This window comes from Anolis carolinensis, chromosome 4 (assembly GCF_035594765.1).
Source record: "Anolis carolinensis isolate JA03-04 chromosome 4, rAnoCar3.1.pri, whole genome shotgun sequence".
Classification (NCBI taxonomy): Eukaryota; Metazoa; Chordata; class Lepidosauria; order Squamata; family Dactyloidae; genus Anolis; species Anolis carolinensis.
In genome coordinates this window covers 202,635,463-202,661,909 of record NC_085844.1, presented here as the reverse complement: position 1 = coordinate 202,661,909, position 26,447 = coordinate 202,635,463, and the positions used below count along the sequence as shown (strand labels likewise).

The window sequence follows — 26,447 nt, the reverse complement described above, 5'->3', positions numbered from 1 at the left end:
GCATACAAACGAGAAAATTGTCAAGTACAAACTGACCAGTGGAAGATGAAAAGGCTTCTAAAATAGTGGGCAGAGGTGAAGACTTAAGACAAAATTCTGGCCTGACTGTAGAAGTCCCTAAAGGCACTGGACTCAGACTGATTTGCACAGCACACTGGAAAAAATAGAATCTCAGAACTTTAACATTCCACCATTCCTATTGTCTTAGGCATCAGATATCTTAGTTTCATGTACTCAGTGATTTGCTGCTCCAGTTTTTCTAGCCTTCTCAGTTTGTATCCCCATGAGCTTCCCTATCTCATGTCAGATTTTTGAGGCTTAAGTACCCATTGGGTTGAGTAAAATTGTGGAGGCATTCATACCTTTCTAGCACTCCAAGTTCAAGACTCTTAAGGTCATACACCACAAGTAAATGGGCTTGACAAAAGGGATCATAATTTAGATTTAAAGAACAAAACAGAGGTCAAGCCAACAGAGCCTTTTAACATGTCAGACATATCAGATGAGAGAAACAAAAGCCAGAATTCTAAAATTATCCATGGTTTAAACCTACTCAACTACAATACAGCAACCATATGCCAAGTTACAGTCCAAGCTTAGACTTCTACTTTTGAAAGTTTTGCATATCAAAAGTGAGTACAGACAGTCCCTGAGTTACAAACATCATTTTTCTGTGTGTGTGTCAGGAGCGACTTGAGAAGCTGAAAGTCACTTCTGGTGTGAGAGATTTGGCCGTCTGCAAGGACGTTGCCCAGGGGACGCCCGGATGTTTTGATGTTTTATCATGCTTGTGGGAGGCTTCTCTCATGTCCCCGCATGGAGCTGGAGCTGATAGAGGGAGCTCATCCGCACACTCCCTGGGTGGGATTCGAACCTGGCAGCTTTCAGATCAGCAACCCAACCTTCAAGTCACAAGGCTTTAATCCACTACGCCACCGAGGGCTCCTACAAACATCTGACTTAAAAAGGACTTGCATGACCTTGGCTGGAGTTACGCTTAAAAAAAATACCTGTTCTGACTTACATCCAAATTCAGCTTAAGAACAAATCTACGGAATCTATTTTGTTCATAACTTGGGGACTACCTATATATGCAAGAAGCACAAGAATTGTTGACAAGGTCCAGCTAAAAATGTAGCAGAGATCTCATGTAGATGCTCTCTAACTTCAAGTCTGTTTGAGTGCAGACTTGAAACTTAATATACTGAGTACTCCTCCTGCTTATTTCAAGTCAAGTCCTGTCCTCCACTCGACATCACTCCTGTGAATAGGCAGGGTTCTCTTCATGTAATTCCTGGTTCACAGTGCCTCCCTCCATGGGTGTATAACCACAATTCCACACCCTTCTCTGACATCTAACGCTTTGGAGGTTGTTTTGAAATAGAGGGTATGAAATGGCTGCAAGTTTTATTACGATTATGAACAACTTCATTGTTATTTGCTTTGTTTCGTGATACCTCTCATTTATCTCGTATTACCCTTTCCTGTTTAAATCTCTGCCCTATATGTAATCGTTTTTTCTGCATCATGCTCCTTCTTTCATGCCCATATTCCCAACATTATGAAAACATTATGGAAACCATTAAGCCCTCTGATGAATTTATTGTCTTTATTTGGTCATAGGTCTTTATTTCTTGCTCCTTCCAACTCTGGGAAATGTTACATGGAAGACATAAGTGCCCACTAGGGGGACAGATGAGACCAGAAAATCCAATTAACTTGCGAGACAGCTCTAGCCACAGTCAGGATGGTGGTATATTAATCTACTCTGTCACCTCATTCCAATACAGCCTGTGGAAAACATCTTGCTGAGTTCAACAAGCATTTGTATTTGCCAGAAACATAGGCACTGGGCTCTGCCCCAGTTCCCCTTGCCAAACCTCATTAACCCAAAGTCTTCTGCTTCCCCTCAGTGGCCACACACCTTTGACTGTCACAGGGTCAAACCTGGATGTCATACAGGAACCCAGGATACGTGTGAAGTACAACGGCAAGGAGTCTGTCAATGTAAGTTGCTTTTGCTGAAGTTTCCATCTGCCTTGACACAATTGTTGCAGTTTTCTGTGTAGACATGAAATCAGTAAATAGGGAAGGCAATTGAAAACCACCAAGGAGGAAAGTGTTCAGAATACCTGAATTCTTAAATTGTTTTATAGTATATACAAGGTTTCAGCAGAACATTTTTCTTATATCATAAGCCATCTACGGACATAAAGAATATATTATGCTGTAAAGTCTATTCAGCAAAAGTATATTTTTGCTGTATTTACTTTTGTTCCTGCTTTAAAAAACCACTGGCTGTGTTGAATGAAAATAATACATATATCTAGTTGGTTGTTTTTCAGAGCCTAAATTCCAAAGCACATTCAGCATAATAATAATTCAGACACAATGAGAACTGTGTCTCTCTGGACATCTTATCGTAAAGCATTGTATCATAAAGCATGGCTCTGAAATTTAAAGCTGCAAATATGGAAGAACAACCACACTTTCATTTTGCTAATAAAGGAGAGAGATCCATAGTTCTTTCCCAGGTGGGAAAAACCACCAGTCTTTAGGATCTCAAGACTCCAGTTGAGGCCACTGATGACGTATTATTATTATTATGACATAGTATGACACAGCAAACAAGATATATGTGCTGGATTTCATATCACAAAATCACAAGTCGAACACTTCCCAAGCATTTAGAACTGTGTGATGTATTTTTGGATGATGCGCACAGATCCCAGTAAGGTGGCCTTTTGCAGTTGACAGATCATTATTTTGTCAATGTTTATTGTTTCCAAATGTCGGCTGAGATCTTTTGGCACAGCACCCAGTGTGCCAATTATTATTATTATTATTATTATTATTATTATTATTATTATTATGTTTATTATGTTTATTATGTTTATTTATATACCCACTTTTTCTTTCCACAAGGAGATTCCCCTAAGGGGGAATGGAATCTTCTAGTGAAATGAGCGATTGCTTGTCATTTTAGTGAAATGGCATTGCTGAAAATCGTGTCTGTCATTCTGTATATTTATAGAATTAAGGGTGAGGGAGCATTCAACAAGTCTACCATGCAAGGTTGATAATTGCCACTGAAAATGTGGCCCATGCTTTGCTCTGCTGTATGATAATCAATTTGGACAAGTTGGTATATGTATATATAAATGGTATGCAGGAAACTATTTTTATGTCATTATTTCTCTATTAGAATTACTGCTATAAAATATGTGGTGCAGAGTGGGAAAATAATATTTATTAAAGGATATAGTGTGAGAACATTATTGGCAGGTTCACATGAACATATGTTACTCCTGTTTCCTGCTATAAGCCACAGTGGTTGTTTATTCTCTGCTTATGAGAATGTGATAAGATCCTTAAAGAGCACAATTCAGGCAGATACTGGACTACTTCCTTATTTTTCCAAAAGTGCTGCCATTTTTCCTGGCAATACTTCTACTTTGTGATTCTACATTATGAACTAAATTCACTTTAGAACTGCAGAGCCCTTTCAACAAAAATGCCCCACTGAGCAAAGGCATAAACTTGCACTGATTTATTTGCTAAAACTAGAATGTGTAAAAACACCCTGATCTTGGAAGTAGTTGTCAACATTTCCATGTGTCAAGATGGTAAGCTTGTTCACTTCAGTGCCAGGGAGAAAAGACATTATTTATTGTGCTTGTTGATAGATTGCTGTTGTAATAAAAGAGATCGACAGGACAGGCCATTAACTGAAGTAACCTTTAACCTTTTGTTAACAGAGGCATAATATGGTGCAGTCCATTTTATTTTGTTTTTTTAACCATTTAGGACCTCCATATGCTAATGCTAACTCAGTCCAGCAGCCTTTATGAATCCATGGCTGTGAATCTCATTGCTTCTTAAATGCAGTGTTGGCCATGTTAAGAATGTAAAAAATACAGGTTAATGTTCACAGCTTTAATGGACAAAGAGTACCACACATTTTAAGATACCCATCTGAGAAAAAGAAGAAAGCTGTATGATTCTTCGGTGGTTCATTCATAGATAATTATGCACAAATGTCTGTGGTTTTCCTGTATTAAAATGTGCTACCTCAAGGGGAGAAAACATGTCTTCTGCAGAAAAAGCAGTCTTCTGTGCAAAAATGTTTCCCTCTTAGGAATGGAAAGTATCTTCAAAAATATTTGAACTACTGTTGAAAATTAAGTTTCCCGAGCATTGAGATGTACCAACAAGGAGCATTGTGGATGCAATACAATGCTTCACCATGAAGAGTTCACCATATGATGGTTTTGTACAAAATGGGATTTCTGTGCAGAAAACCTGTTTTTGCACAGAAAAGCCATCTTCTTTGTATGGTACATTGCTTCATGAGGAAGCGGGATGATTTGTATTAAAGCAAAGGCATAATCTGTGTCCACTCACATGTTAGGCTATATCAGGTGAATCCACTTTGGAACCTCAGGAGCTCTGTCATCTGGAGAAGCTTCATTTAGCAGGGACAATGAAGGCATATGGCACTGGTGTCATTGTGAGGCCCTACTATATATCATCCAAGGCACATGCATAAAAGTCTCAGCAGAAGGGAGAACTGCTAAGTAAACAGACAATGAAGGGTTGACAGAAATATAATGGAATTGATGCCTTCACTGAGCCTACCACCTGAACACCTGCCTCATGACAATAGGGCTTTCCTGGGACCAATGTAAAACTATCAGCACCTTATGAAAGCAAGAAATAAGAGAGTCTTTGAAACCCACAGCTTTGCTTTTCCCCAGGTTAATGTGGGGAAAGCCCATGGGCCTTACAAATATACACTTAGGCTTGCATTTCCCTTTTTAATCTCTTTGTGTCTTTCTGTGCTTTCAAGTTTCCAATTTATGTCAACCCTAAGGCCAACCTATTATGGGGTTTTCTTGAAAATATTTTTTTATAGGGGGTTGCCTTTGTAGCTGAGAGAGTATAATTTGCCTATTATTAGCATATTCTCAGCTCTGAAAATCTGATCAGGAGTGTGTTTTCATTTGTATCTTTAAAATGATAGTAATTCCTCAGTTTCAAGCATCCTTTATCCTTTGATTATGAAAAATTATTATTATAATAACATATAATATAATAGGTATATAATTATCATTGTAAAATTGGGGAATCTCTACAAGGGTTCTCTAAGTTTTCCAACTTAATCCAGTTCTTCTTTTGAGTGTAGTCTTTTTTTTTGTTATAAACCAGTGTTTTTATATATACATATTTATATACTCTGTGTGTGTGTGTGTTTGTGTGTGTGTATTAAAACTATACATGAATGGAAATTAAAACTGCCACTTACAACCAAATTACAAGAAAAAATTAAAAAATGACCATACATAACTAAAATAGAATAAAAAGGGAAAATATAAATAATTTCCCACTTCCCAAATAGTAATAATTAAACTAACAAGCTTTCTCTAACCTAATCTGTTATTTGCAGTTCTACGTCAAATCTAACTGCTAATCCTCGAAACCTAAAACTGATCAATTCCCCCAATATTGTCTCTAAAAGATCATTGCCAAATTCCATTGCTTCTTAAAATTTGCTAAAGTTTATCTTTAAGCAAAATTGTCAGTTTGTCCATATCAGCAAAGTCGTTTTGTCTTATCAACCAATCTTTTTGCATTGGTGTATAGATCCATCTCTGTGCATATAGAAGCCTAACAGCTGTAATCATGTACAAGATTACAAGCAATCCACAAGTGGCAAACATCCAACATACAAACTACTCATAGTTAAGAACAGGAGTGAGACAACAGGAAGTGAAATCAATTCCTAAAAAGGGAAATTCAACTGAAGCATTCTCACCAATCCTTGTTTCTACAAGCCAATGTTTTCAAAATCTGATTATCACAGGGACAGCTTATAAACAAATTCATCTTAAGAACAAACCTACAGAACCTATCTTGTTCGTAACTTGGAGACAGTCTGTATTCTTCCATGCTTCTTTTCTAATTGTTCTTCCATCAGGAATGCATGTTTCATTTGGATTTTAAATGCCCTCTAATATTTTATGAATCTGAACATAATATTTCTTCAAGTTGTCATAAGTTAACTAAGGTTAATTTTAAACATGATTGGTATTGCAAACCAACACTAAAAGTTAAATCTATCAGCAAAATAAATGAAACTGTCCCCAAATTTTTAAACCTGCTCTTCTGGGCGGTTTTTAACATGCTGTAAGAAAATTAAGAATTTATGTAAACAGTTCTGAATAGCATGATTCAAAGAAGACGGTCTGCAAAGAAAGTTTCCTCCAGATAGTTGATAAACCTAATTAACACAGCTAGCTTATAATAACTATGCATTATGGAAGTTGTAGTCCAACCCTTCTGAACAGTGCCAGATTGAGAAAGGCTGCATGATGCTATTGTAAGTCCAACATTGCTCTCTGATCCTAATGGCCTGTATATGCTTTCCAGATGATATATGTGATTTATCTCAGTCATAGAATCCAGCTTTTGTCATGCAAATGTCTAAATGTACACATTTATAATAAGAAGAGAAGCAATTGTCCTCCTGACTTCATGTATTTAAGTGACTATGGATTTTTTATTTCTTTCATCCAGCTTATTTATTTACTGAGATATGTATTGATCCAGTCAACTGATCTCACAAAAGAGCTTTCTCTCTCCTCCTCCCCCCTTTTGAACTTTGAGCTCTAGAGAAATATGACATCATCTGTTTGTTTGTTTGTTTGTTTGTTTAATGCAGTGATGGGGAAAGTATGGACTGCTCAGGGGCCCAGATCCTGAACATCTCTCATAATCACTTAGATTTTTTAAAAAGCAGAATTCTCCAGACAAAAAACAGACCTTTCCGCATAGGAAAATACTTTCACTTTTGTCAACAATCTGGAAAGAAAACACAGATATATTGGCATACTGCTAATAGGGAATAGACTCTTACTCTTTTGTCCCCATCACCCTAGTTGCACACACCAGTTTAATCAATCTATTTTAATTACTTTTTCTGGCATTTTAAAACATTAACCCTCATTTTATAAATACATGAAATACAGTTGAGAGCTAGCATAGTATAAATTTTTTTGTTGGATTCTGAGTCTGAGAAACCAGGATTCAAATCCCTGCTCAGCCATGGAAATCCACTGGGTTTTCTTGGGCAAGTCATATTCTCTCAACCTCAGAGAGCAGGATGAACTCCTCTGAATAAATCCTACTAAGAAAACCCCATGATATGGTCACCTTATGGAAACTACTTGACGGTACACAACAAATGATTGTAATGTCATTTGTCTTTGGTTACAGAAAGTTAATTGTGATCTATCTTGACCATTGTTCAGTCTGCCTTCTTTCATGACCAAATGAAACATAGTTTCATTTGCAGGACTGACAGCTGCATGAATGGTTTTCTTAAACTAAATACCAGGTGTGAAGAAACTGGATAATCTGGAATTCTGAATTCTTTGAAAAAGAAGTGGGAGGTGACAGACAGACAGACAAATAGATCAAAATGTAGGAAGTAGGTTGAAGATTGGAATTGGATATTGAACTCCAATTATGCTTGTTACACTTGTTTCTGATCCATTTACAGCAGTGGTTCCCAACCTCTGGACCTCCAGGTGATTTGGACTTCAACTCCCAAAAATCCCAGTTTACCAGCTGTTAGGAATTGTGGGAGCTGAAGTCCAAAACACCTGGAGGCCCAAAGGGTGGGGACCACTAATTTACAGGAATCAAATGAAAATTCTATTTTGACTTCTACAGGCCTTCATGACATAGGACTTCAATAATACAAACCGATACACACTGTATTTATGCATTAAAATCTTCAATTCAGTGCCTTCTGTAGCTATCCTGGACCACAATAAGGCAAGACAATAGCTTCGTAGAGGTGGGCACCCCATATACATAATGCTTATTACAGAATGTGTATGACACCTACATTAGAATCATAGAATCATAGAATCGTAGAGTTGGAAGAGACCTCACAGGCCACCCAGTCCAAGCCCCTGCAAGAAGCAGGAAAATCTCATTCAAAGCACCCCCGAAAGAGGGCCATCCAGCCTCTGCTTAAAAGTCTCCAAAGAAGGAGCCTCTACCACACTCCGGGGCAGAGAGTTCCACTGCTGAACAGCTCTCACAGTGAGGAAGTTCTTCCTAATGTTCAGGTGGAATCTCCTTTCCTGTAGTTTGAAGCCATTGTTCCGTGTCCTAGTTTCCAGGGCAGCAGAAAACAAGCTTGCTCCCTCTTCCCTATGACTTCCCTTCATATATTTGTACATGGCTATCATGTCTCCTCTCAGCCATCTCTTCTGCAGGCTAAACATGCCCAGCTGTTTAAGCCGCTCCTCATAGTGCTTGTTCTCCAGACCCTTAATCATTTTAGTCACCCTCCTTTGGACGCTTTCCAGCTTGTCAACAGCGGTGCCCAAAATTGGACACAGTATTCCACAGTATTTCCCTTTAAGCTGTAGAGAAATATGACATCATCTGTTTTTAGTCTCTTAGTCATTTTGGATACAATTTTAAACTGAAAGATTCTTTTGAATCCGTAGTTTTGTACAATTTTTTTACGTGTGTTTTGATATTTGAAGGGCGGAGTATTGAAGAGTAGTATAAGTTGGCATGGATCTAGACATATGCTATGTCATACATACTATATACTGGGGTGCAGTTTTCAAATGCATGTGTTCTTGGTTTGTCTTTATTCTCAAGTCACAAATGATGCTAGGCTTCTGTTGATGTTATCCAAGCCTTGTGCAATAGTGTAGACATTGACTAAGACCAAACATTTGTTTAAGATCTGTGTGTGAGAGCGTATGTGTGTCTTTGTCTGCCTGTCTCTGGCTCATACACACACCCCTTTGGCCTCCCTAAACTGTGATTCCATTGAATGTGTTATGATGTTGAATATTGTTATTTTCCAAGGATCCTGAAGTAACATATAGCAATCAAATTTATTAGTACCTTTCAGTGACTTTCAGGAGCTGTTGCAAGGAAACACCTTCATTTTATGGCATGGAAACATGACTTTGTTATTGTGCACTGCTTGAGTTTGGAACTGATAAAAAGATCCCCAGACATGATTGGATATTGACTATTGGGGTCAGAAGAAGTCTAAGCAAGATGTCAGATTGATGAAGGGCATGCAGATACACGTTTGTTCCTGGGATACTGTATAGATGAGCTGTGTGCTTTTATGATGCCTGCCATTTTGCAGGGAGGAACCACATAAATCTGAGGAAATGTGGCTGCTGATTACTTGCCTTTTTAAAATTCACTACTGAGGCAATTCCCTGCAACTGTCAGGATTCTAAACTATAAAACTGATGGCTGAATTCCTGCACACAGTAATTTGCACTCAAATCCCATTAATATAAATGAAATTTAAGTGCACTTAACTGTACACAACATTGCAGCTGAGATTCGCATGACTCCAAATGGTGTAGATTTAGAATAAATGGCAGCTACAGAGCAATATTCTGAAATGGTCTGATGTTTGCTGGCAGAGCTTTCCTTCTTCCTCATTTGTTCTCATTAGGGATGCCATGAAAGGTCAAAAGAAGTTTCTTATGTGAATACTTCTGAACAGAAAGACAAAAGTAGAATTGGTATGCTTTCTTGTCCCAAGTACTCTCTTTCTTCTTCTCCACTGTTGTTAAATGCTGTTTTTTATACATGACCAATGCCATATTTTATGCAAGGAGCATGTGGAAACTTCAGCCCTCCAGATGTGGAACTCTCTCCCCCGGACTGTGGTGGAGGCTCCTTCTTTGGAGGCTTTTAAGCAGAGGCTGGATGGCCATCTGTCGGGGGTGCTTTGAATGTGATTTCCTGCTTCTTGGCAGGGGGTTGGACTGGATTGCCCGTGAGGTCTCTTCCAACTCTACTATTCTATGATTCTATGATTCTATGTTTCTATGTTTTGGACTTCAACTCCCAGAAATCCCATCCAGCTTACCGGCTGTTAGGAATTGTGCGAGTTGAAGTCCAAAACACCTGGAGAACTGATTTTTCCCATGCCTGCATTCACCCAAGGATGGAAGTCATGCAGCCCACAAGATATTTTGAGCTGCAACTCCCATCCTTCCTCACCATTGGCTATTCTGACTAGGACCAAGGGAACTTGAGTCTAGCAACATCTGGAGGATTGCTTGATTACCCCCTTCCCTTTCTTTAACCTGTAACCCCAGTTTTATCCAGTTAAAAGTTCAAGCAAGAGCAGACTTGAGATGCCTTCAACTTTATATGGAATGTTGTTGTCTTTTCATTGTTCCAGCTGGATATAATAATTGGCATCTTGTTAATAGTACACAGGCATATGTGCTTTTGTGGTCAATTTGGTCAATTTGCTATTATCTTCTTCCTGTTTGTAGCAATTCTCAGAGATGCACCTTGCAATGTTCCCATACCTAGATGCTAAATGCTTACATCATCCACTGAAATCTTCAGAGGATCCCACCAAACATGGAATGACCATAGGAAAGGGTCTTAAGCCGTTGTGTGGGTCTGTGATTGGCCAGCCATAGCATAGTTCCACATGTGGGACTACCATTCTGCACTAAGCCATACAGGATTCTGCTAAATTTTGATAATTGTATAGCCTTCTATAGTCAAGATGCTATGGCACAAATGTATATACATTGATGCACACACTTCCTTTCTCACATAGTTTGAGAAGGATTCCAAAAGTACACAAAGGAGAAATCATATGCAATCAATGTTAGCAAGGAATCAGCCAGTGTTGTATAGGCTAAGCTGGTTAGCTGTTGCCTCTCTGTTTGACACCGAGCAGACCGTCCTTAAGTGATATGTGGTTTTAAACATTCCCCGCTAATGCCTTAATCAGACAGTATGAACTAGCTAGGTAGTCTTTATATGTAGTTTACACCTAAGGGCTTTATAGCTGTGGAGGAATGAAACAGTGTGCTGCCTAGTTGGCACCCCATGATGAGGAAAAGAGAAATGAATCATAAGAAGTGTTACAGTCTCGTGTCTCTGCATAAAATATGGCATTGGTGCCCAGTTCCCACTATGTGGTTCCGTAGGTTAAGTGGGAGATAAACATCTAAACCTCATGGTTAGTCTCTTTCAAAGTAGAACCATTGAAACTCTTTAAATCAACAGTTATGTCATTTCAATTGGTTCACTAAATTTGTGGGGGGGGGGGGGGGGAGAGAATTATAATTGGATTTAGACTATGAATTTCTAGTCTTCTGAGGGATGATTTGTAAGTCTAGTTTCAATTCTTATTCTGATAGGCTGCCATTTATATTAAATTTGATATGCTCATAGATTCAGTGCATTTTGGCATTTTATGCAAAATAGCACATTCAAAAGTCCCATTTTGAAGATGCAAACCCCTTGCAAATTTGCCTTCAAAGGGCATCAGCACCATGCCGTTATCTTTTCTTGCTGTCACTTTTCATTTTTCTGGTTTAAAAAGAACATTTTTATTTTATTATTACAAAAAAAGTTTTCTCAGTACACAAATGTGTATGAAAATTAAATTTCCCATTTGCTTAGTGAGACCAAATTAAATGTCTCCTGGTGCTTTATAGGACATGATTTCTAAATAAAACTCCATCTGTGGAAGCCAGGCTCTGCTTTCTAATGAATTCTTATCTCCGGGGATAAAGAAGGCTGGACAGCCAACTTTTTACCAGTGGGATATAGCCTTCATTTTTCTCCCAATCCCTTGTGATCAATGAATTGTTCTATGCAGCTGTCATGGGGAAATTGCTTAGATTTGTCACCAGAGTCAGACATTTATTACAATTTCTTCTGAAAGGCATATTTGACGACAATAACACAGTGTGAAGGTAAATAATATATACAGGTGGGGTCTGGTAATAAATTAATATTCTGTTATTACTTTCAATTTGGGGTACTGTCTAAGGTCCTGATCCTTGGTTGAGAACAAAGGGAGAATATAATGATGCAAATCTTAGTTAACATTTCGAACTTGTTCCAAACAGATTAGCTTCAACAACTTAAGATGTCTTCTCAATAGTATTGTTTTCTTAGATGCTATGGGTAACTATTTAAAAGATTTGTTCCTGATGTTAATTATAGAATTAAGCTATTGTTAATTTGCTGCATTCTTTATTCTATGCCACATAAACCACAGTCCATGTATTCACTGCAAACTCAGAAGTACACTGTACTGTACATTTGAATCAATGGTAAGGAGTACACCACCTGCTCACTTCTGTCTTCGAGGTGTGGGTTCCTTCAAAAGGTAGAAGCAAGTGACTGGTGCCTCCACTGGTGCCCTACACCAGTTTTAATAAAGGATTACTTGGAGTTGGAACATACCACATGGGCCATCTAGTCTGACCCCCTGCCATGTAGGAAAAGCACAAAGTACCCCTGTTTAAAAGCCTCCAAGGAAGGAGCTTCCATCACACTCCGAGGCAGAGAGTTTCACTGTTGAACACTTACAGTCAGGAAGTCATTCCTAATGTTCAGGTGAAATCTCCTTTCCTGTAATTTTAACCCATTGTTCCAAGTTCTAGTCTCCAGGGCAGCAGAAAACAAGTCTGCTTCCTCTTCCTTATGACATCCTTTTAAATATCATATGTGGCTATTATGTCTTTTATCAACATTTTCTTCCACAGTCTCAAAATACCAAGCTCATTCAGCCGCTTCTCATAGGTCTCCAGACTTTTGATCATTTTAGTCACCCTCCTCTGAACACATTCCAGCTTGTCAATTTCTTTTCTTAAATTGTGGATCCCAGAATTGGACACAGGAAACAGTATTGCCAGTGAGGTCTGGCCAAAGCAGAATAGAGAGTCATCATTACTTTCCTTGATTTAGACACCATACTTCTTTTGAAGAAGCCCAAAATTCCATTGGCTTTTTTAGTTGCTGCATCACATTGTTGGCTTATGTTTAACTTGCTGTCCATTAAGACTCCATTAAGACTTTTTCACATGTACTGTTGTCAAGCCAGTCTCTATTAAAATGTCATGGGGCAGCATACTTGGCAGTAAACCCTGGCTGACACATATGCTGCCTTCTTCAATTTCCCAATTTCCAGGGAGCCCACCAGCCACTTGCTTCTGCCTTGTATCTCAAAGGCAGGTGGAGACAACCGGTTTGTTCCCCAGTGCCCAAAGAATGTGATGTGCCCAGCAGCGAGAGCTTCTCTCTGCCCCCAATTTTTTCCTATGCCATTATTAATTGGGACATGAGTATGCACATTGTTTTGGTATCTACTGAGGATCCTGGAACTAATTCCTGTCACATACTGAGGGCCCACTGTATAGTTTATTCCTGTCTAAAATTCTTTGCAAATTCTCAGCCTTCCTGATTTTGTCTTTTATATTACAACTTTGAACTATCAAAGCTCGGTACCTGCTAGCAAAATGCTAGGTCCCAAGTGAGGTGATGTTGTGTGCACTATAAAGGAAAAAAAAAAGATATTAGGATTGTTCAGGGGATGGAGGGAAGGATGCAAGCTTTGGAATGTGCAATGATTAAAAAAATAAGTTTTGTTTGTTTTATTAGCTTACTTGTTTCTCTTTTTTTTTGAGGAGTGGTTAATGGGTAGAATGAGTAAAGATTCCGCACATTGGTTTTTATTAACTGCCACTGCAATCCACTGAGTCTTTAATATGCATTTTATTTTTGTAGTATATTTTATTTTATCTGTTTCATATTACGGTATCTATGTATAACAAGAACTATATTTATATTGGATAAGAATGGACGTTCCATATGCGCTGGAGTTTGGTTCCAATAAACCCCTTCCCCATGAATACTAAAATCCATGGATGTGCATGCCATTATATACAATGGTGTGGTAACATAATGTCCCTTATATAAAATGGCAAAACCAAAGTTGGCTTTATTTCATTTTTTAATTATCTTTGAGCCATGGTTGGCTGAATCCATGAATGCAAAATTCATAGATACAGAAGGCCAACTCCTGTTTGTTAAATTCATCACAATCACATAATAGAATGGGGAAAGAGGTACAGGTAAACCAGGTATATGATATGAAAAACACTTTTCTATCAGTTTAATATCTTTGGCTACATGTGTACATAAAAGTGAAAGGAATGTCATAATTAACATAGTGCTGAGACACAGACCTATTCCTTTGTACTTTTTTTTCAATATACCTTTGTGTGATCTGTAAGGACAGCATTAAAATATTCTCATGTGTTTGTACATATGTTTCTTTACTTGCTAGTATTTTGCATTATTTCCTATATGCTGTAGTTATGACTGCAGCGATGCAAAACTTCCCAGCATCACATATCTCTGTTAGCCTTTTGGGCCTTACAAGAACTTTTAAAAAAATGGAACAAATCTAGAAGATACAATTATTTGCTTTCATTGCTAGAATGACACACACACACATCACTTGCATATAAAGATGGTCAGTGCAGGCAGTACATATATTGAGAAATCATCTTATTACTTTGACATTTTCAAGCTCAAGGAACTTGGTGGAAGCATGGCATGAGCATTTGTTTTCTCCCCACAGAAAGATACATTCTATTTCAAAATATATCTCACCCTTGACTTTCTGCCTCCAGGTCTGTAAAGTTGTAAATGCAACCACCTTGACTTGTCTGGCTCCCTCACTCACACCAGAATACCGACCAGGCTTGGATGCTGTTGAACGACCTGATGAGTTTGGCTTCATCTTCAACAATGTTCAGTCCTTGCTGATTTATAATGACACCAAGTTTATCTTCTACCCAAACCCTACCTTTGAGCTTCTCAGTGTTAATGGTATCTTGGATCAAAAGCCAGGGTCACCTATTATCCTGAAGGTAAGAGCAACTCAGATTATTTGGAATAATCACCTTCTGGGACAACACTGTACTATACAGAATGTCTTGGCCTTGTTAGAAAAGACGTCCTTGTGAAGTTATTGTATAGGGTCCACTTCACACATTTCGTTTTTAGGGGAAAAGTTAGGGTCTGAAGTTACACTGGGAATAATCAAGTACAAGTGCCAAAAACAGAGATGGGTAAATACTGTACCTTACTAGATATCTGATATTTTTTATCTGACTACAAAATTCTCAAGCATACTGATTTTTTTTAATTCTTAGGAAAAAATTAAAAGCCTCCATTAGATGAAACAGTCCTCTGTTGCTAGCCAACTATCTTTACTACTTCCCAGTTCTTTTTCCAAGTAAGACAAAGTGAAAAGACAGTAGGAAGGATTTTGGGGTCCTTCTCAATAGGAAGGATTGAGTAGTAAATCTGTAGTCTTCCAGATATTGTTGGACTCCAAGTAACGGATTCTGTTATTTTTTTTGTCAAGCAGAATTCTCTGTCAGGGTTAGAACACCACATTGTCAATGTCTTCTGCCTGGACTGACTCTTATCTATGGTTGTTCGTTTCCTCAATGCCTGATTCTGCAGACAAGACAATGTGGATGATATAAACTGGTTAGAAAAATAACCTGTGCCTTTTCAACAGGTAATTTCTCAAATCACTCTAATGATTTTGAGTAAAGGAACATCTGTGAATAAACAAACATGTTTTGAGAGCCATGCACCACAGGACCCTCTTCTTCTGAGGCACTGCCATTGTTGCCTCAAAGTCATTCATGTCTCCTCTTCTGCTTATTTAGGAAAATACTTTTTGGATACTTTCCTGCACAAGCTGCAAGAAGGTCAAATCACTCCTGGAACAGTCTGTTCCATAAGTGATTTGTCCATATGGGATCCTGGCCAAATGTTTAGCATCCAAACAACTGGGTACACTTCACAGGATTAATAGGAGTTGCATTGCAGCAATATTTGAAGGGCAACAGTCTCCATGCTCACATCCTAGAGTCCAGTCCAGATTTTAAATAAATGAGAATGTCATAACTGGAGAAGATGACATTTCAAATCTCCTTATAGTGCAATTATACTCTTCAATAAGTCATACTAGGATCTTTGGGGTTTATTACCTGGTAAGTAGCAATAATTTTCTTAGTACCAGAAGAAAGATAGTATATTTATTAATTTATATTTTATAAATATTATATTTTAAATTATAAGTAAGTTAGCATAGGATTGCAGCCCTATTTGCACATTTATCTTCAACATTATGACTGCAGGTTTGCCTTCATCCTTACTTGACACATGTACCTCTATAACACAATAATTCATGATTGCAAGGATTCATGAGTCTTTTGCTGAAGAAAAAGTAACCCAATATATAGGGAAGCAGGACATCCCTAAAATAACTGAAACCCAAAGAGAGAGGTTAAACGGGAGGATCACGGAAGAAGAAATAAGTAGAACAATCAAGAAACTACCCTCGAGCAAGGCACCAGGGCCAGATGGTTTCTCAATGTTATATTACAAGATTTTCCAGGACATACTTGTTTCACCTCTCCAGAAAGTGATGAATAAAATTTTGGAAGAAGGGAAAGTCCCGCAGACATGGAATAGTGCCAACATTGTAGTTATACCCAAAGGCAAGATGGACAACACACAGGTTAAGAATTACAGGCCTATATCCCTTTTAAACGCGGACTACAAAATCTTCGCCAGTATATTAGCTGACAGGTTAAAGGAGGTGTTAAAGGTTAGAATAGCTGAGGATCAATCCGGCTTTCTGCCCGGGAGGCAAATGAAGGAGAACATAAGGAACATTCTTAATGTTATCGAATATTACGAAAAAAATAACCGTAAGGTGATTGTTATGGTTGAGCCTTCGGGCTCTGGTAATGAAAGAAGGGGTCGTAAGACTCCTCGAGAGTCAGACACTCTCGAGGAGCGTGAAAGAAAACGTCTCCGGGATTTGTTTGCAGAGCCAACAGATGAGGACTCATTTGAGGGTTTTTCTGAGGGTTTGGAGGAAGAGATGGCCAGCTCGGAGGAGGACGACATGGAATGGACTCGTGTGAGGGAGGATTTGGGTGTTGGGGAAACAAGCAATGAAAGCGTGGGAGGTGATTGGCGGGTTGCAGGATCAGACCCATGGACTGGTTGGAGGGATGGAGCGGGATCCACAGCTGGGGATGCTGTGGGGCGTAGTCGAAGGTGCTTAAGCTCTGATGAGGATGATGATGTTGGGGCGTCTGGAATTGGGATGGCAGCTGACAGCGATGATGAGCTTGAACTGGGATAAAATGGGGTTTGGGACCAATGTCTAATTGCGTTGGGCAAGGTAATCTGGACGGACGCTTGGGCTTTTGTTTGGGAACTTCCTGAAGACGGGTGTGATTCGCTACTGGATACGTAAGTTTACCAAGGACATTGGGCATCGACGGCGGGAGGAACTGTGTGGGGTTTTTCTCTGTGCAACTTGTGTTTAATCTTGATAGCTTGAACCTCCGTCGTCTTTTTGACGGGCAATACCTACTTACACTGGATTGACGCTGGACTGACTGACTACGATTCCGGATTAACCCTGCTGCTGGCTTTCGGTGAGACCTTTGGATTCCTTGATGACTACGCTTGGCTATTGATCTTCTGGACCGGATTGGGACCCTGCTGACTGCCATTACCCTAAACCTGAATCCTGACTACGACCACGCTTTCGTTCGCTGCAGGGAGGAATAAACAAGCCTGTTTTACTCCCCTGCTGTTTCTGAGTAGCAGAGAGGAATCTGCTACCAGTCTTTAGTTTACATTCTGACTCCTGTTGATCCTCTTTTGTTTGCATTGTTTGCCAAGCTGAAGTAAGCACTTTGATTTAATCCGGATTACACTGCTGTTTAACCCGGTTTATCCCTTTGAACCATTTAAGCTCAAACTGAGCTGTTTTTTGTTATTTATCCCACTGAAGTCAAGTGTTTGCCCTGTTCTTTGTTTCCTACGGGCGTTTTTAGTTCTGTAACCTCAATAAACTGAGTTTTGTTTTACTTGCTGGCGTTCTGTCTTTGACAGAGATAGCCTTTCTTTTTTTAGACGCTGAAAAGGCGTTCGACAATGTCAACTGGTTCTGTATGTTCGAAATTTTAAGGGAAATGGATGTGGGTTTCTACTTTTCGAATGCTATTAAAGCTATATACTCTCAGCAGACAGCAAGGATAATAACGAACGGCCAGATATCCAATACTATAAATATAAGCAAAGGGACAAGGCAGGGATGTCCCCTATCCCCTCCTTTATTTATTATGACAATAGAGATTCTCCTGAGTGCTATAAGAAATAACAAAGAACTAAAAGGTCCTAGAACAAAGAACTTTAGCTACAAAACACGCGCATTCGCTGACGATCTGGTATGTCTAATTGAAAACCCTTTAGAACAATTTGACAAATGGTGGGAGGTAATCCAAAATTATGGAGAAGTAGCAGGCTTTAAAATAAACAGAGGCAAAACTCAAATATTAACCAAAAATATGACACACAAGAGAAAAGAGAAGTTACAAAGAAATACTGGCATAGAAGTTGTCAAAAAAATCAGATACCTAGGGTTAGAAATAACAGCAAGTAACGCCCACCTATTCAAAAATAATTATGAGAGGAAGTGGAAGGAGATAAAAGAAAAAATGAAGAAATGGGGATCTCTACAGCTTTCACTTTTAGGGAAGATCGCAACAGTCAAGATGAAGATACTACCTGAAGTAAACTTCCTATTCCACAATCTTCCAATTCTAAAAACGAAAAAAACTATAGCAGAGTGGCACAAGGACATACAGAAATTTATATGGGAAGGAAAAAAAGCAAGAATAGGATTTAAATACCTAAAGGACGATATAAAGAGAGGTGGGATGGGACTGCCTGACCTTCAGCTCTACTATGATGCTGCAGCCCTGAGTTGGGTTAAGGATTGGTCCACTTTAACTAAAAGGAAAACACTAGCCCTAGAAGGTCAGGACCTAAGGAAAGGATGGCACAGCTATTTGTGTAGAGAGAAATCTAGCAAAGAGAGAAATTTCAGAAACCATTTTCTGAGAGCTGCACTCATAGGAACCTGGGAGAAATATAAAAAAAGATTTTATAAAAAGATACCCATGTGGTGCTCACCTTCCGAAGCGGAGCATATGAGAGAACTACCCAGAGAAACATGGCTGACCTATAGACAACTGCTAAGAGTGGGAAACCAAGAGGTCAATCTCAAATCATATGATGAGATAAAAAGAATGGATCCCAAAATGACATGGCTCAATTATTGGCAAATAAGGGGAATCTTCCAAGAGGATGGCAGAATAGGCTTTGAACTAAAGGAAACAAGTTGGGACAGAATATTAAAAGTAGAAACAAAAACAATAAAAATAATATACAAACAATTGTTGGCCTGGGATACAGAAGAAGTCCAGGTTAAAACGGTTATGACCAAATGGGCAAGAGAAATAGGTCATACGATCATGCTATCAGAATGGGAAAATATATGGAAAAAGAACCAAAAGCTTATATATGCAATAGAATTAAGGGAAAATTGGTTTAAGGTTTTTTACAGATGGTACCTTACCCCGGCAAGGCTTGCCAAGTTCAATAAAGACAAAGGAGACGGGAAATGTTGGAAATGCCAGAAACACAATGGTGATTTTATGCACATGTGGTGGGGTTGTAAAAGAATAAAAAAGTACTGGCAAGAAATAAAAAAAAATGGAGAAAATATTGCAAATCAAATTCAACATAAAACCAGAATACTTTCTGTTGGACATGGTTGATTTTCAGATGGACTTTAATACGGAAAAATTATTTACATATATGATAACTGCGGCTAGGATATGTATTGCCAAACTATGGAAAACACAAGAGACTCCCACATTTGAAACATGGATGAAGAAGCTTATTGATATAAAAAATATGGATTTATTAACACAAAAAGTATCGCAGAGCATCTCGCCAAGACATTGGACCGACTGGAGCAAACTGAGACATTATTTGCTAAGAAGCAGTATAGAATTTTTGTGATTATCGCTTATAAGAGCTTTTAGACTCTAGGTTATATACGTTGACCTGCCGAACATATTCGATGTTGCAAGGATGTTTAGTAAAGCAGTCCAGAGGAGCTGGAAGTGGCCATGGGGGTACGCTTTGATCTTCGATTTTGTTTTCTGTTCTATTACTCTACATTCACATAATTCTTTTTCTTTTTTTTTTGTCCTTTTTTTACCCTTTCTTTCCTTTCATTTTTCTATGTAAATGTCATTTTTTTATGTATATGTCAAAATCATAAATAAAATAATTTTTTAAAAAAGGATTCATGAGTCTTATGTATACCTACTGAATACCTCCACAATTTCTTCTATGTGGTGTGTGAAATGACCGTAAACTGCTTTCTGAGCTACCCAAAGAAAATATATATTTTGTATATTCAACCTCTATCTACTAAATAACATAATTGAGCTCAATTTTAAAAACCCAGTGGTTGCTCTGGACATTTGTTTCCTTTCCTTGTACAGCTCAACTTAGCAACCTTGAATGCTTGCTTTCTCCCTATTGAACATGCCACTTTATGAACCTGGCATATGAATTTCCACTAAACTCACACAAGGATTAATTTCTAATATAGTATGCACACATTGTATCAGTGTTACTTTTCTTGTACTTTGTGCTTGTAATCAAAGTGTCCTTTTAAGTGTGAAGTTGTACATATTGGAAAGTGGTACAAAGATGCATAGTGCTTATTTTTTATTACTGAGGATGAGATCCAGTGGATACAGTCTGTATAAAATGTTTTGTGTGTGTGTGTGTGTGTGTGTTTGCTACAGGACAAATGGGAAATCTTATAAAACTACATTGTTTTCAAGGTGTTTCAAAACTCTTGGCTAATTTCATTGGAAAATATTCACATAGCTAACTTATCATGATGTTTCCCTATTTCTTTTAGAATGTATAATAATGTTCTGTGCTATTAGTCATGACACTGACAGACATGATGGTGTTGGTGGTAGGTGTTGTCATGAATTGCTGCACACAAAAAGCATGACATTTAAATCTTCCATATAATTTTCTTGAATATCAGACAACAATTCACGATGACTTGTCTGTCACCTACCAAATCAATATGTCTGGCAGTAAAAGACTAGTATAATTTCTGTCCTACTTCTAAACTTTTAGAAGTAATTGTTGGTGTTCATTATCTTTTCCTAGTTAATGTCTCTCCCCTGCCTATTTTGTTACTACTCACTGTAAGAGTCTCCTACTTGCACTAGTTGTCCTAATCCCTTCTTATCAATTATGATTGTCCTGGTTGTGCCATTTATGATGTATAACCCTTATGACTGTTCTCTCACCCTTAAACAATTTCAGCCTGTTAGCAAGCTCGAGATATTTGCTCTATTAGACCACTTAGTATACGTTTTGGTTGATTAGTAATCTGCTTTAGTGCAGAGGTGGGAAATTTGCAGCCCTCCAATATGGTTGAATTCCCAGCATCCTTTACTATTGGCTGTGCTGGCTAGAGTTTTACCAAACTGCAATTCAATAACATCTGAGACAGTGCAAAATGCTAGCCTCGCATTTAGTATTTGATTTCCCTCAATGCTACTTAAATTACTTATATTATATTCCCAACTATAACTTAATGGATGAAGGTGAAGTGTGGCAGGCTAAACCAAAACAGCAGTTAGTGGTCATAACTGGTAATTAAACCATACATTGCAGGTAATCCTGCTGGCCTTGACCTACATTTGAAAAAGAAGTAGGTGATAGCAGGAAGATACAGAATGCACATGGTCCTCGTAACCGTAACAGTGATAAAAAAATTAGATTCCTAAATGCAGAAGATGCATGCCTTGAAATGGCACCAAAATATGAATGTTCCACTACATTCATCATATTGAGTAACTGTTTATGCAGATAATACATATTGGGAAAACTAATACAGAGATGTTTGTGAAAAGGTTTCATACAAATGATCAACTTGAGATATGTAGCAGTGCTGAATTGGTGATTAGGAGGCTATCAGGGGGGAAAAGCCAAGAACTCCATATATTTTATTCGAACCTTTTCTCCCGATTTCCCACAGGGTAGAAATCTGTGCCCTCCAGCTTCTGGTGGAGCAAAGCTGAATTACACTGTTCTGATTGGAGAAACCCCTTGCGCTGTCACTGTCTCTGAGACCCAGCTGCTGTGTGAGCCTCCAAATCTCACTGGGCAACACAAAGTACTGGTGAGGACAAAGTATCAGACTTTTCTTGGGTTATCTTTTGTATTTTGTATTGCTGAAGTGTTTGAATACAATTACACTAGGGATGTAAAGAATGTAGACACACATTTCTCAACCTTTGTTTTTCATTTATTATTATTTTGGGACATTTTTATGAAAATTAAACTGTGCAGAAAACAGTATTTTGCTTAAAACTCAACTTTCTTAACACTTTGAGTGCAAATGAATTGAAATGCAACAAAAAACGCACATGAAAATGTGCAAAAGCTCTTGGAATCTCATCAGACAGGAGAAAGCCTGTGAAATATTCCATTCTTCTCCAGGAGAATGAAATAAATGAACATTTACACCCCTTCTTTGCACTTGTTCTTATCCTAGCTTAGGAGATGGAAACTGAGCTTCTGGTATAAAAGGGCTATAAATCTAGGGAAATCATTTTCTCAGATTTTTTAGACATTTTTGAAATAAATCTTCTTAATTTTGTGTTTACTGAAGGAAAGTTGTGATATTTTCTTAATAAATTTCTAAATAAATAAAGATAGTTGATATGATAATAGAAAAAAGAAAGCTTTATTCACTTATATATGTAAACCTATAAAAGCATATAGCGCTTACCGCTGTAGGTCGTAGACAAGCAATATTGAATTTGTAGAACGTTTGCAAAAGCACACATTGACCCAGCATGATTTTTGCATGATAATATTTAGTAGTGCTGGTTAAAGCAGATTAAATTGTTCATTGGAAAGGGGAAAATTCTGCAGTTGTCAAAAGACAAAAAGTGCTGTCATACCGCTCAGCTTAACTAATTTTATTATAGACATAGTTCTTGTGGATGGTAGAGGATATGAGTAGCTGTGAAAGATTCCCAGCACAGTTGGAAGCAGACACCTTGTCTCAGTTTATAGTTGCAAAATCTCCAGTTGAAAGCACGATAAGGCTGTCTGCCAGATTTTATACATCTCAGCAAATATAAAGGCCCTCACACCAGATACATCCAAGAACAAATGAAATATGCCGTAAGAAAAGGAGTGCAGACACGGGAGCTAATTGTTCTATATATTTTGACATTTCTTGGTTTATTAGAAAGGTTCGAAATGCTCCCCTATCTCCCAGTTCAGTTTACAACTAGTTTTGCCCCCCTTCTTCTTGGAGTTTACATGGAATGTGCTACAGGTAATGACATTATATTTAACACCTTACTTTCTGAAGTAACAAGGACATAAAGTAAGGCAGCATCAGAATTGTTTTAATGTGACATCTTGCAGACAGTCTTTTTTATGGGCGAGCGTGCCCTCTGTTTTTAATTCTGTTGTATTTTTAATCTACTGTATATACTCGAAGATAAGCCGAGTTTTTCAGCCCTTTTTATCAGCTGAAAAAGCCTCCCCTGGCTTATAATCGGGTCAAGGTCAAGCCAGGCAGCAGAGCCAGGAGGCCATTGCTTGCAATATATGATATATTTCTCTCCTCCCTTATCAGTGTGTTTGTTTTTCCAAAGCCTCCCTCGCTCTTAACCAAGGGAATGTTTTGAAGAGGTAAATAAGCCCTTGCAAGTCAGGAAGAAGAATATATATATATATATATATATATATATATATATATATATACCCATTAATCTTATAAAAGCATTTTCACCTGAAATATTTGTTAATCTCTGCTACAGATATGTAGGCACTTCCCCTTACAAGCCTTTGCAATCCCTCTGTACCTAAATATTTGTATATCTCTATATATATTAATTAATATATATTAATATGAATTTCTTTTCATGTCTGCAAGTCTTTGCAAATCCTATATGCATATAGGTATCTAGAGATTTCCATATACCTGTATATCTGTATCTATGTGTATACATTATTTTTATATATGAATTTTTGCCTCACATGTTTGTAAGTCTTTGCAAATCCTATGCAGATATAACTATCTATATATAGAGAGATGTCTAGATAGATAGATATGAATATAGATATATAGGGCTTGGAAATACTACAGAGGAAATGCACACACACACACATATAGAGATTTCTAGATAGATGCAGGAGGGAAATGCACATATATAGAGAGGATTTGCAAACGTTTCAGGGGAAAGTGCACATGTGAAATTAGTATATATAATTATAGATCTATATCTAGCTCTGCATTGTTTATATAGGCATTGGATGTTTGCCTGTTACTATGTTGGAAGCCGGCCTGATTACCCATGGGGAGATAGGGCAGGATAAAAATGAAGGATAATAAATGAATTATTATTATTATTATTATTATTATTATTATTATTATTATTACAAATTAAGTTTTATTGTTGTTGTTGTTAAGTTATTGTTAATACCATATTGTTTTTGTTGACCCTACTTTTTCACTTATAGAGCAAGTTTACTGTTTTTCTTTGGAATACAGTAAATATTCAAAAATATTTAACTTGCTGGTGCCTCAATTAATGTAATTTTATTGGTATCTATTTTTATTTTGAAATTTACCAGTAGCTGCTGTATTTCCTACCCCCAGCTTATACTCGAGTCAATAAGTTTTCCCAGTTTTTTATGGTAAAATTAGGTGTCTCGGCTTATATATTCGGGTCGGCTTATACTCGAGTATATACAATATGTGTGTTGGTTTCAATGTGATTGTTTTTTTTTTAATGTATTTTAATTTTTATTACCATGTTTTAGCTGAACTTGTTTTTAGTGAGTCAGCTTGGGTCCCATACTAGGAGAAAAGCAAGCTATAAATGAATTGAGTAATTCATAAATAAATAAGGAAAATATTTAATGGTGACCTGAAATGTTGCCTTAAAAGATCATTGAAGAGATTTGGGTGTTATTTATTTATTTATAATCATTTAAAAAATAAAATAAAGTATTGGTAACATATTACCCATAAACTAATATATAATGGGGATAACATTACAGTTTTGAAAAGAAAAAAGGAGAGAAAAGAACTGGTGTAAATGTGTTACTATTTAAAAAACGTAATTCCTTGTTCTAGTTCTATTCTTACTTAGGGAATGTCCCATTTACTCGTAAGTCATTTGTACCACCACAGGGTATTGCTTGCAAATGAGAGATGGTGTTATTAACACAAGAGTATAAGCCTTGAATACAATGGCTGGCCTTGTTAATTCCCATAATACCATTCCCGCAGTGTAGATGAAGCATGGAGTGAGCACTGAGGTTTGTTGTAGGGCTAGATGGATTCTTATCAGTGTGCCTCATATTCCACTGTTGCAGGTGAATGACTTTTTCACATTAGTGAGCCATCTATTTCTATGCCTGTCACCCTGTCATTTTTAAGGAAAAGACTTGTCATTTTTTTAGAATCCATTGTAAGTCATTTAATGTGCATCACAGAGGTTTCAGCTGGCAAGTTATAACTGGAGGAGTTTTTTTTTTCTAAATTTGTCCTGGTAGTTTTAACTTTTGCAAAGTGCCTAGTGTCCTTTTTTAAAACACATTTTTATGCCTCAATTAAATGAGCCAAAAAAGAACTGGGAAACAGTGCTGTTGGAAATGCCCTGTTCGAAAGACCTTCTTCTGTGAACAACATAGAATGGGGGGAGGAGAGGAATAAAAGAAGTGTCTTGTGGAACGTGTAAAACAGATTAGTGCAAGCTTTCATGGATTACACTTTCTCAGATGCTTACAATATATGAGGAGTTCAGACGGACAGTTTCTGAAGAGCCTCAGGCAAACTTGGATGCTTTAGTCACTGATCCTTTTCAGCAAGCATATCCATTAAAGAAGGTGTTTTATTGGATCACGTTTTTTATATCTTTATCATTATATCTGAAAAATAACTCAAACTTGAATGCCTACATTTTTCACCCAAAGAAGTCAATTAAAAATCTATTTTTCTTGGAATCTAGTAAAAGTAATTGGATATCATATTAACAGGTATTTAGAAATAACAGCTCCCTGTTTCAATAATACTGTAGCATATTTCTCCCCAGCACCATTAATATTTGCATTTACCATAAGCTATTACAAGTACAGAAAAAAAACCCTAGTCTATAATTAACTGTCTGTCTATTTATCTGCTGCAATACCACAGTCTCCCCCATGTCCTGTCATTCTGTGGCTTCTTTTGTTTTTCGCTCTTCTTTGCTACTTCCACGTTAAATGTCTTTGTCAATGAAATTGTCATTCTGTCTCTAATGTCCAGGGTGTACAAAAGGGAGCTGATAGCCTGTGAAATGAAAGTCAAATAGATCCATCAGATAATCAGAACAAAGCCAGAGATAGTGCTGGGATGACGTATTTATCACAACTTGACGCTTTTTTCTGTGTTTCAAGTAGACTGTGCCCTTTCCTTCTGAAAACAGACACTGTTTACATGATCTTGTCTACGACTTGGCAGTCAAACAGCATGCTGTGTCTTCTGAAGGAATCTTTAGTGCTTGGGGAATGAGTTCCAGAACAGCAGTGACATGGGCAAGGAATCCCTG

The 26,447-nt window shown here is 37.7% G+C and overlaps 1 protein-coding gene across 3 annotated transcripts in view; it reads left to right on the top strand.

The window, feature by feature from the left end:
• Window positions 1-26,447, top strand: part of plxna2 (plexin A2) — a 555,589-nt gene that overhangs the window by 439,774 nt on the left and 89,368 nt on the right. For 2 of the 3 annotated variants that reach the window (XM_008116576.3, XM_062978633.1), the window contains 3 exons: window positions 1,914-2,007; window positions 14,523-14,762; window positions 21,866-22,009. In XM_008116576.3, coding sequence (XP_008114783.1) covers window positions 1,914-2,007; window positions 14,523-14,762; window positions 21,866-22,009 — 478 coding nt within the window. Of the gene's footprint in view, window positions 1-1,913; window positions 2,008-14,522; window positions 14,763-17,264; window positions 17,805-21,865; window positions 22,010-26,447 lie in introns of those variants that run through there. The other variant, XM_062978634.1, reaches the window with a different exon arrangement.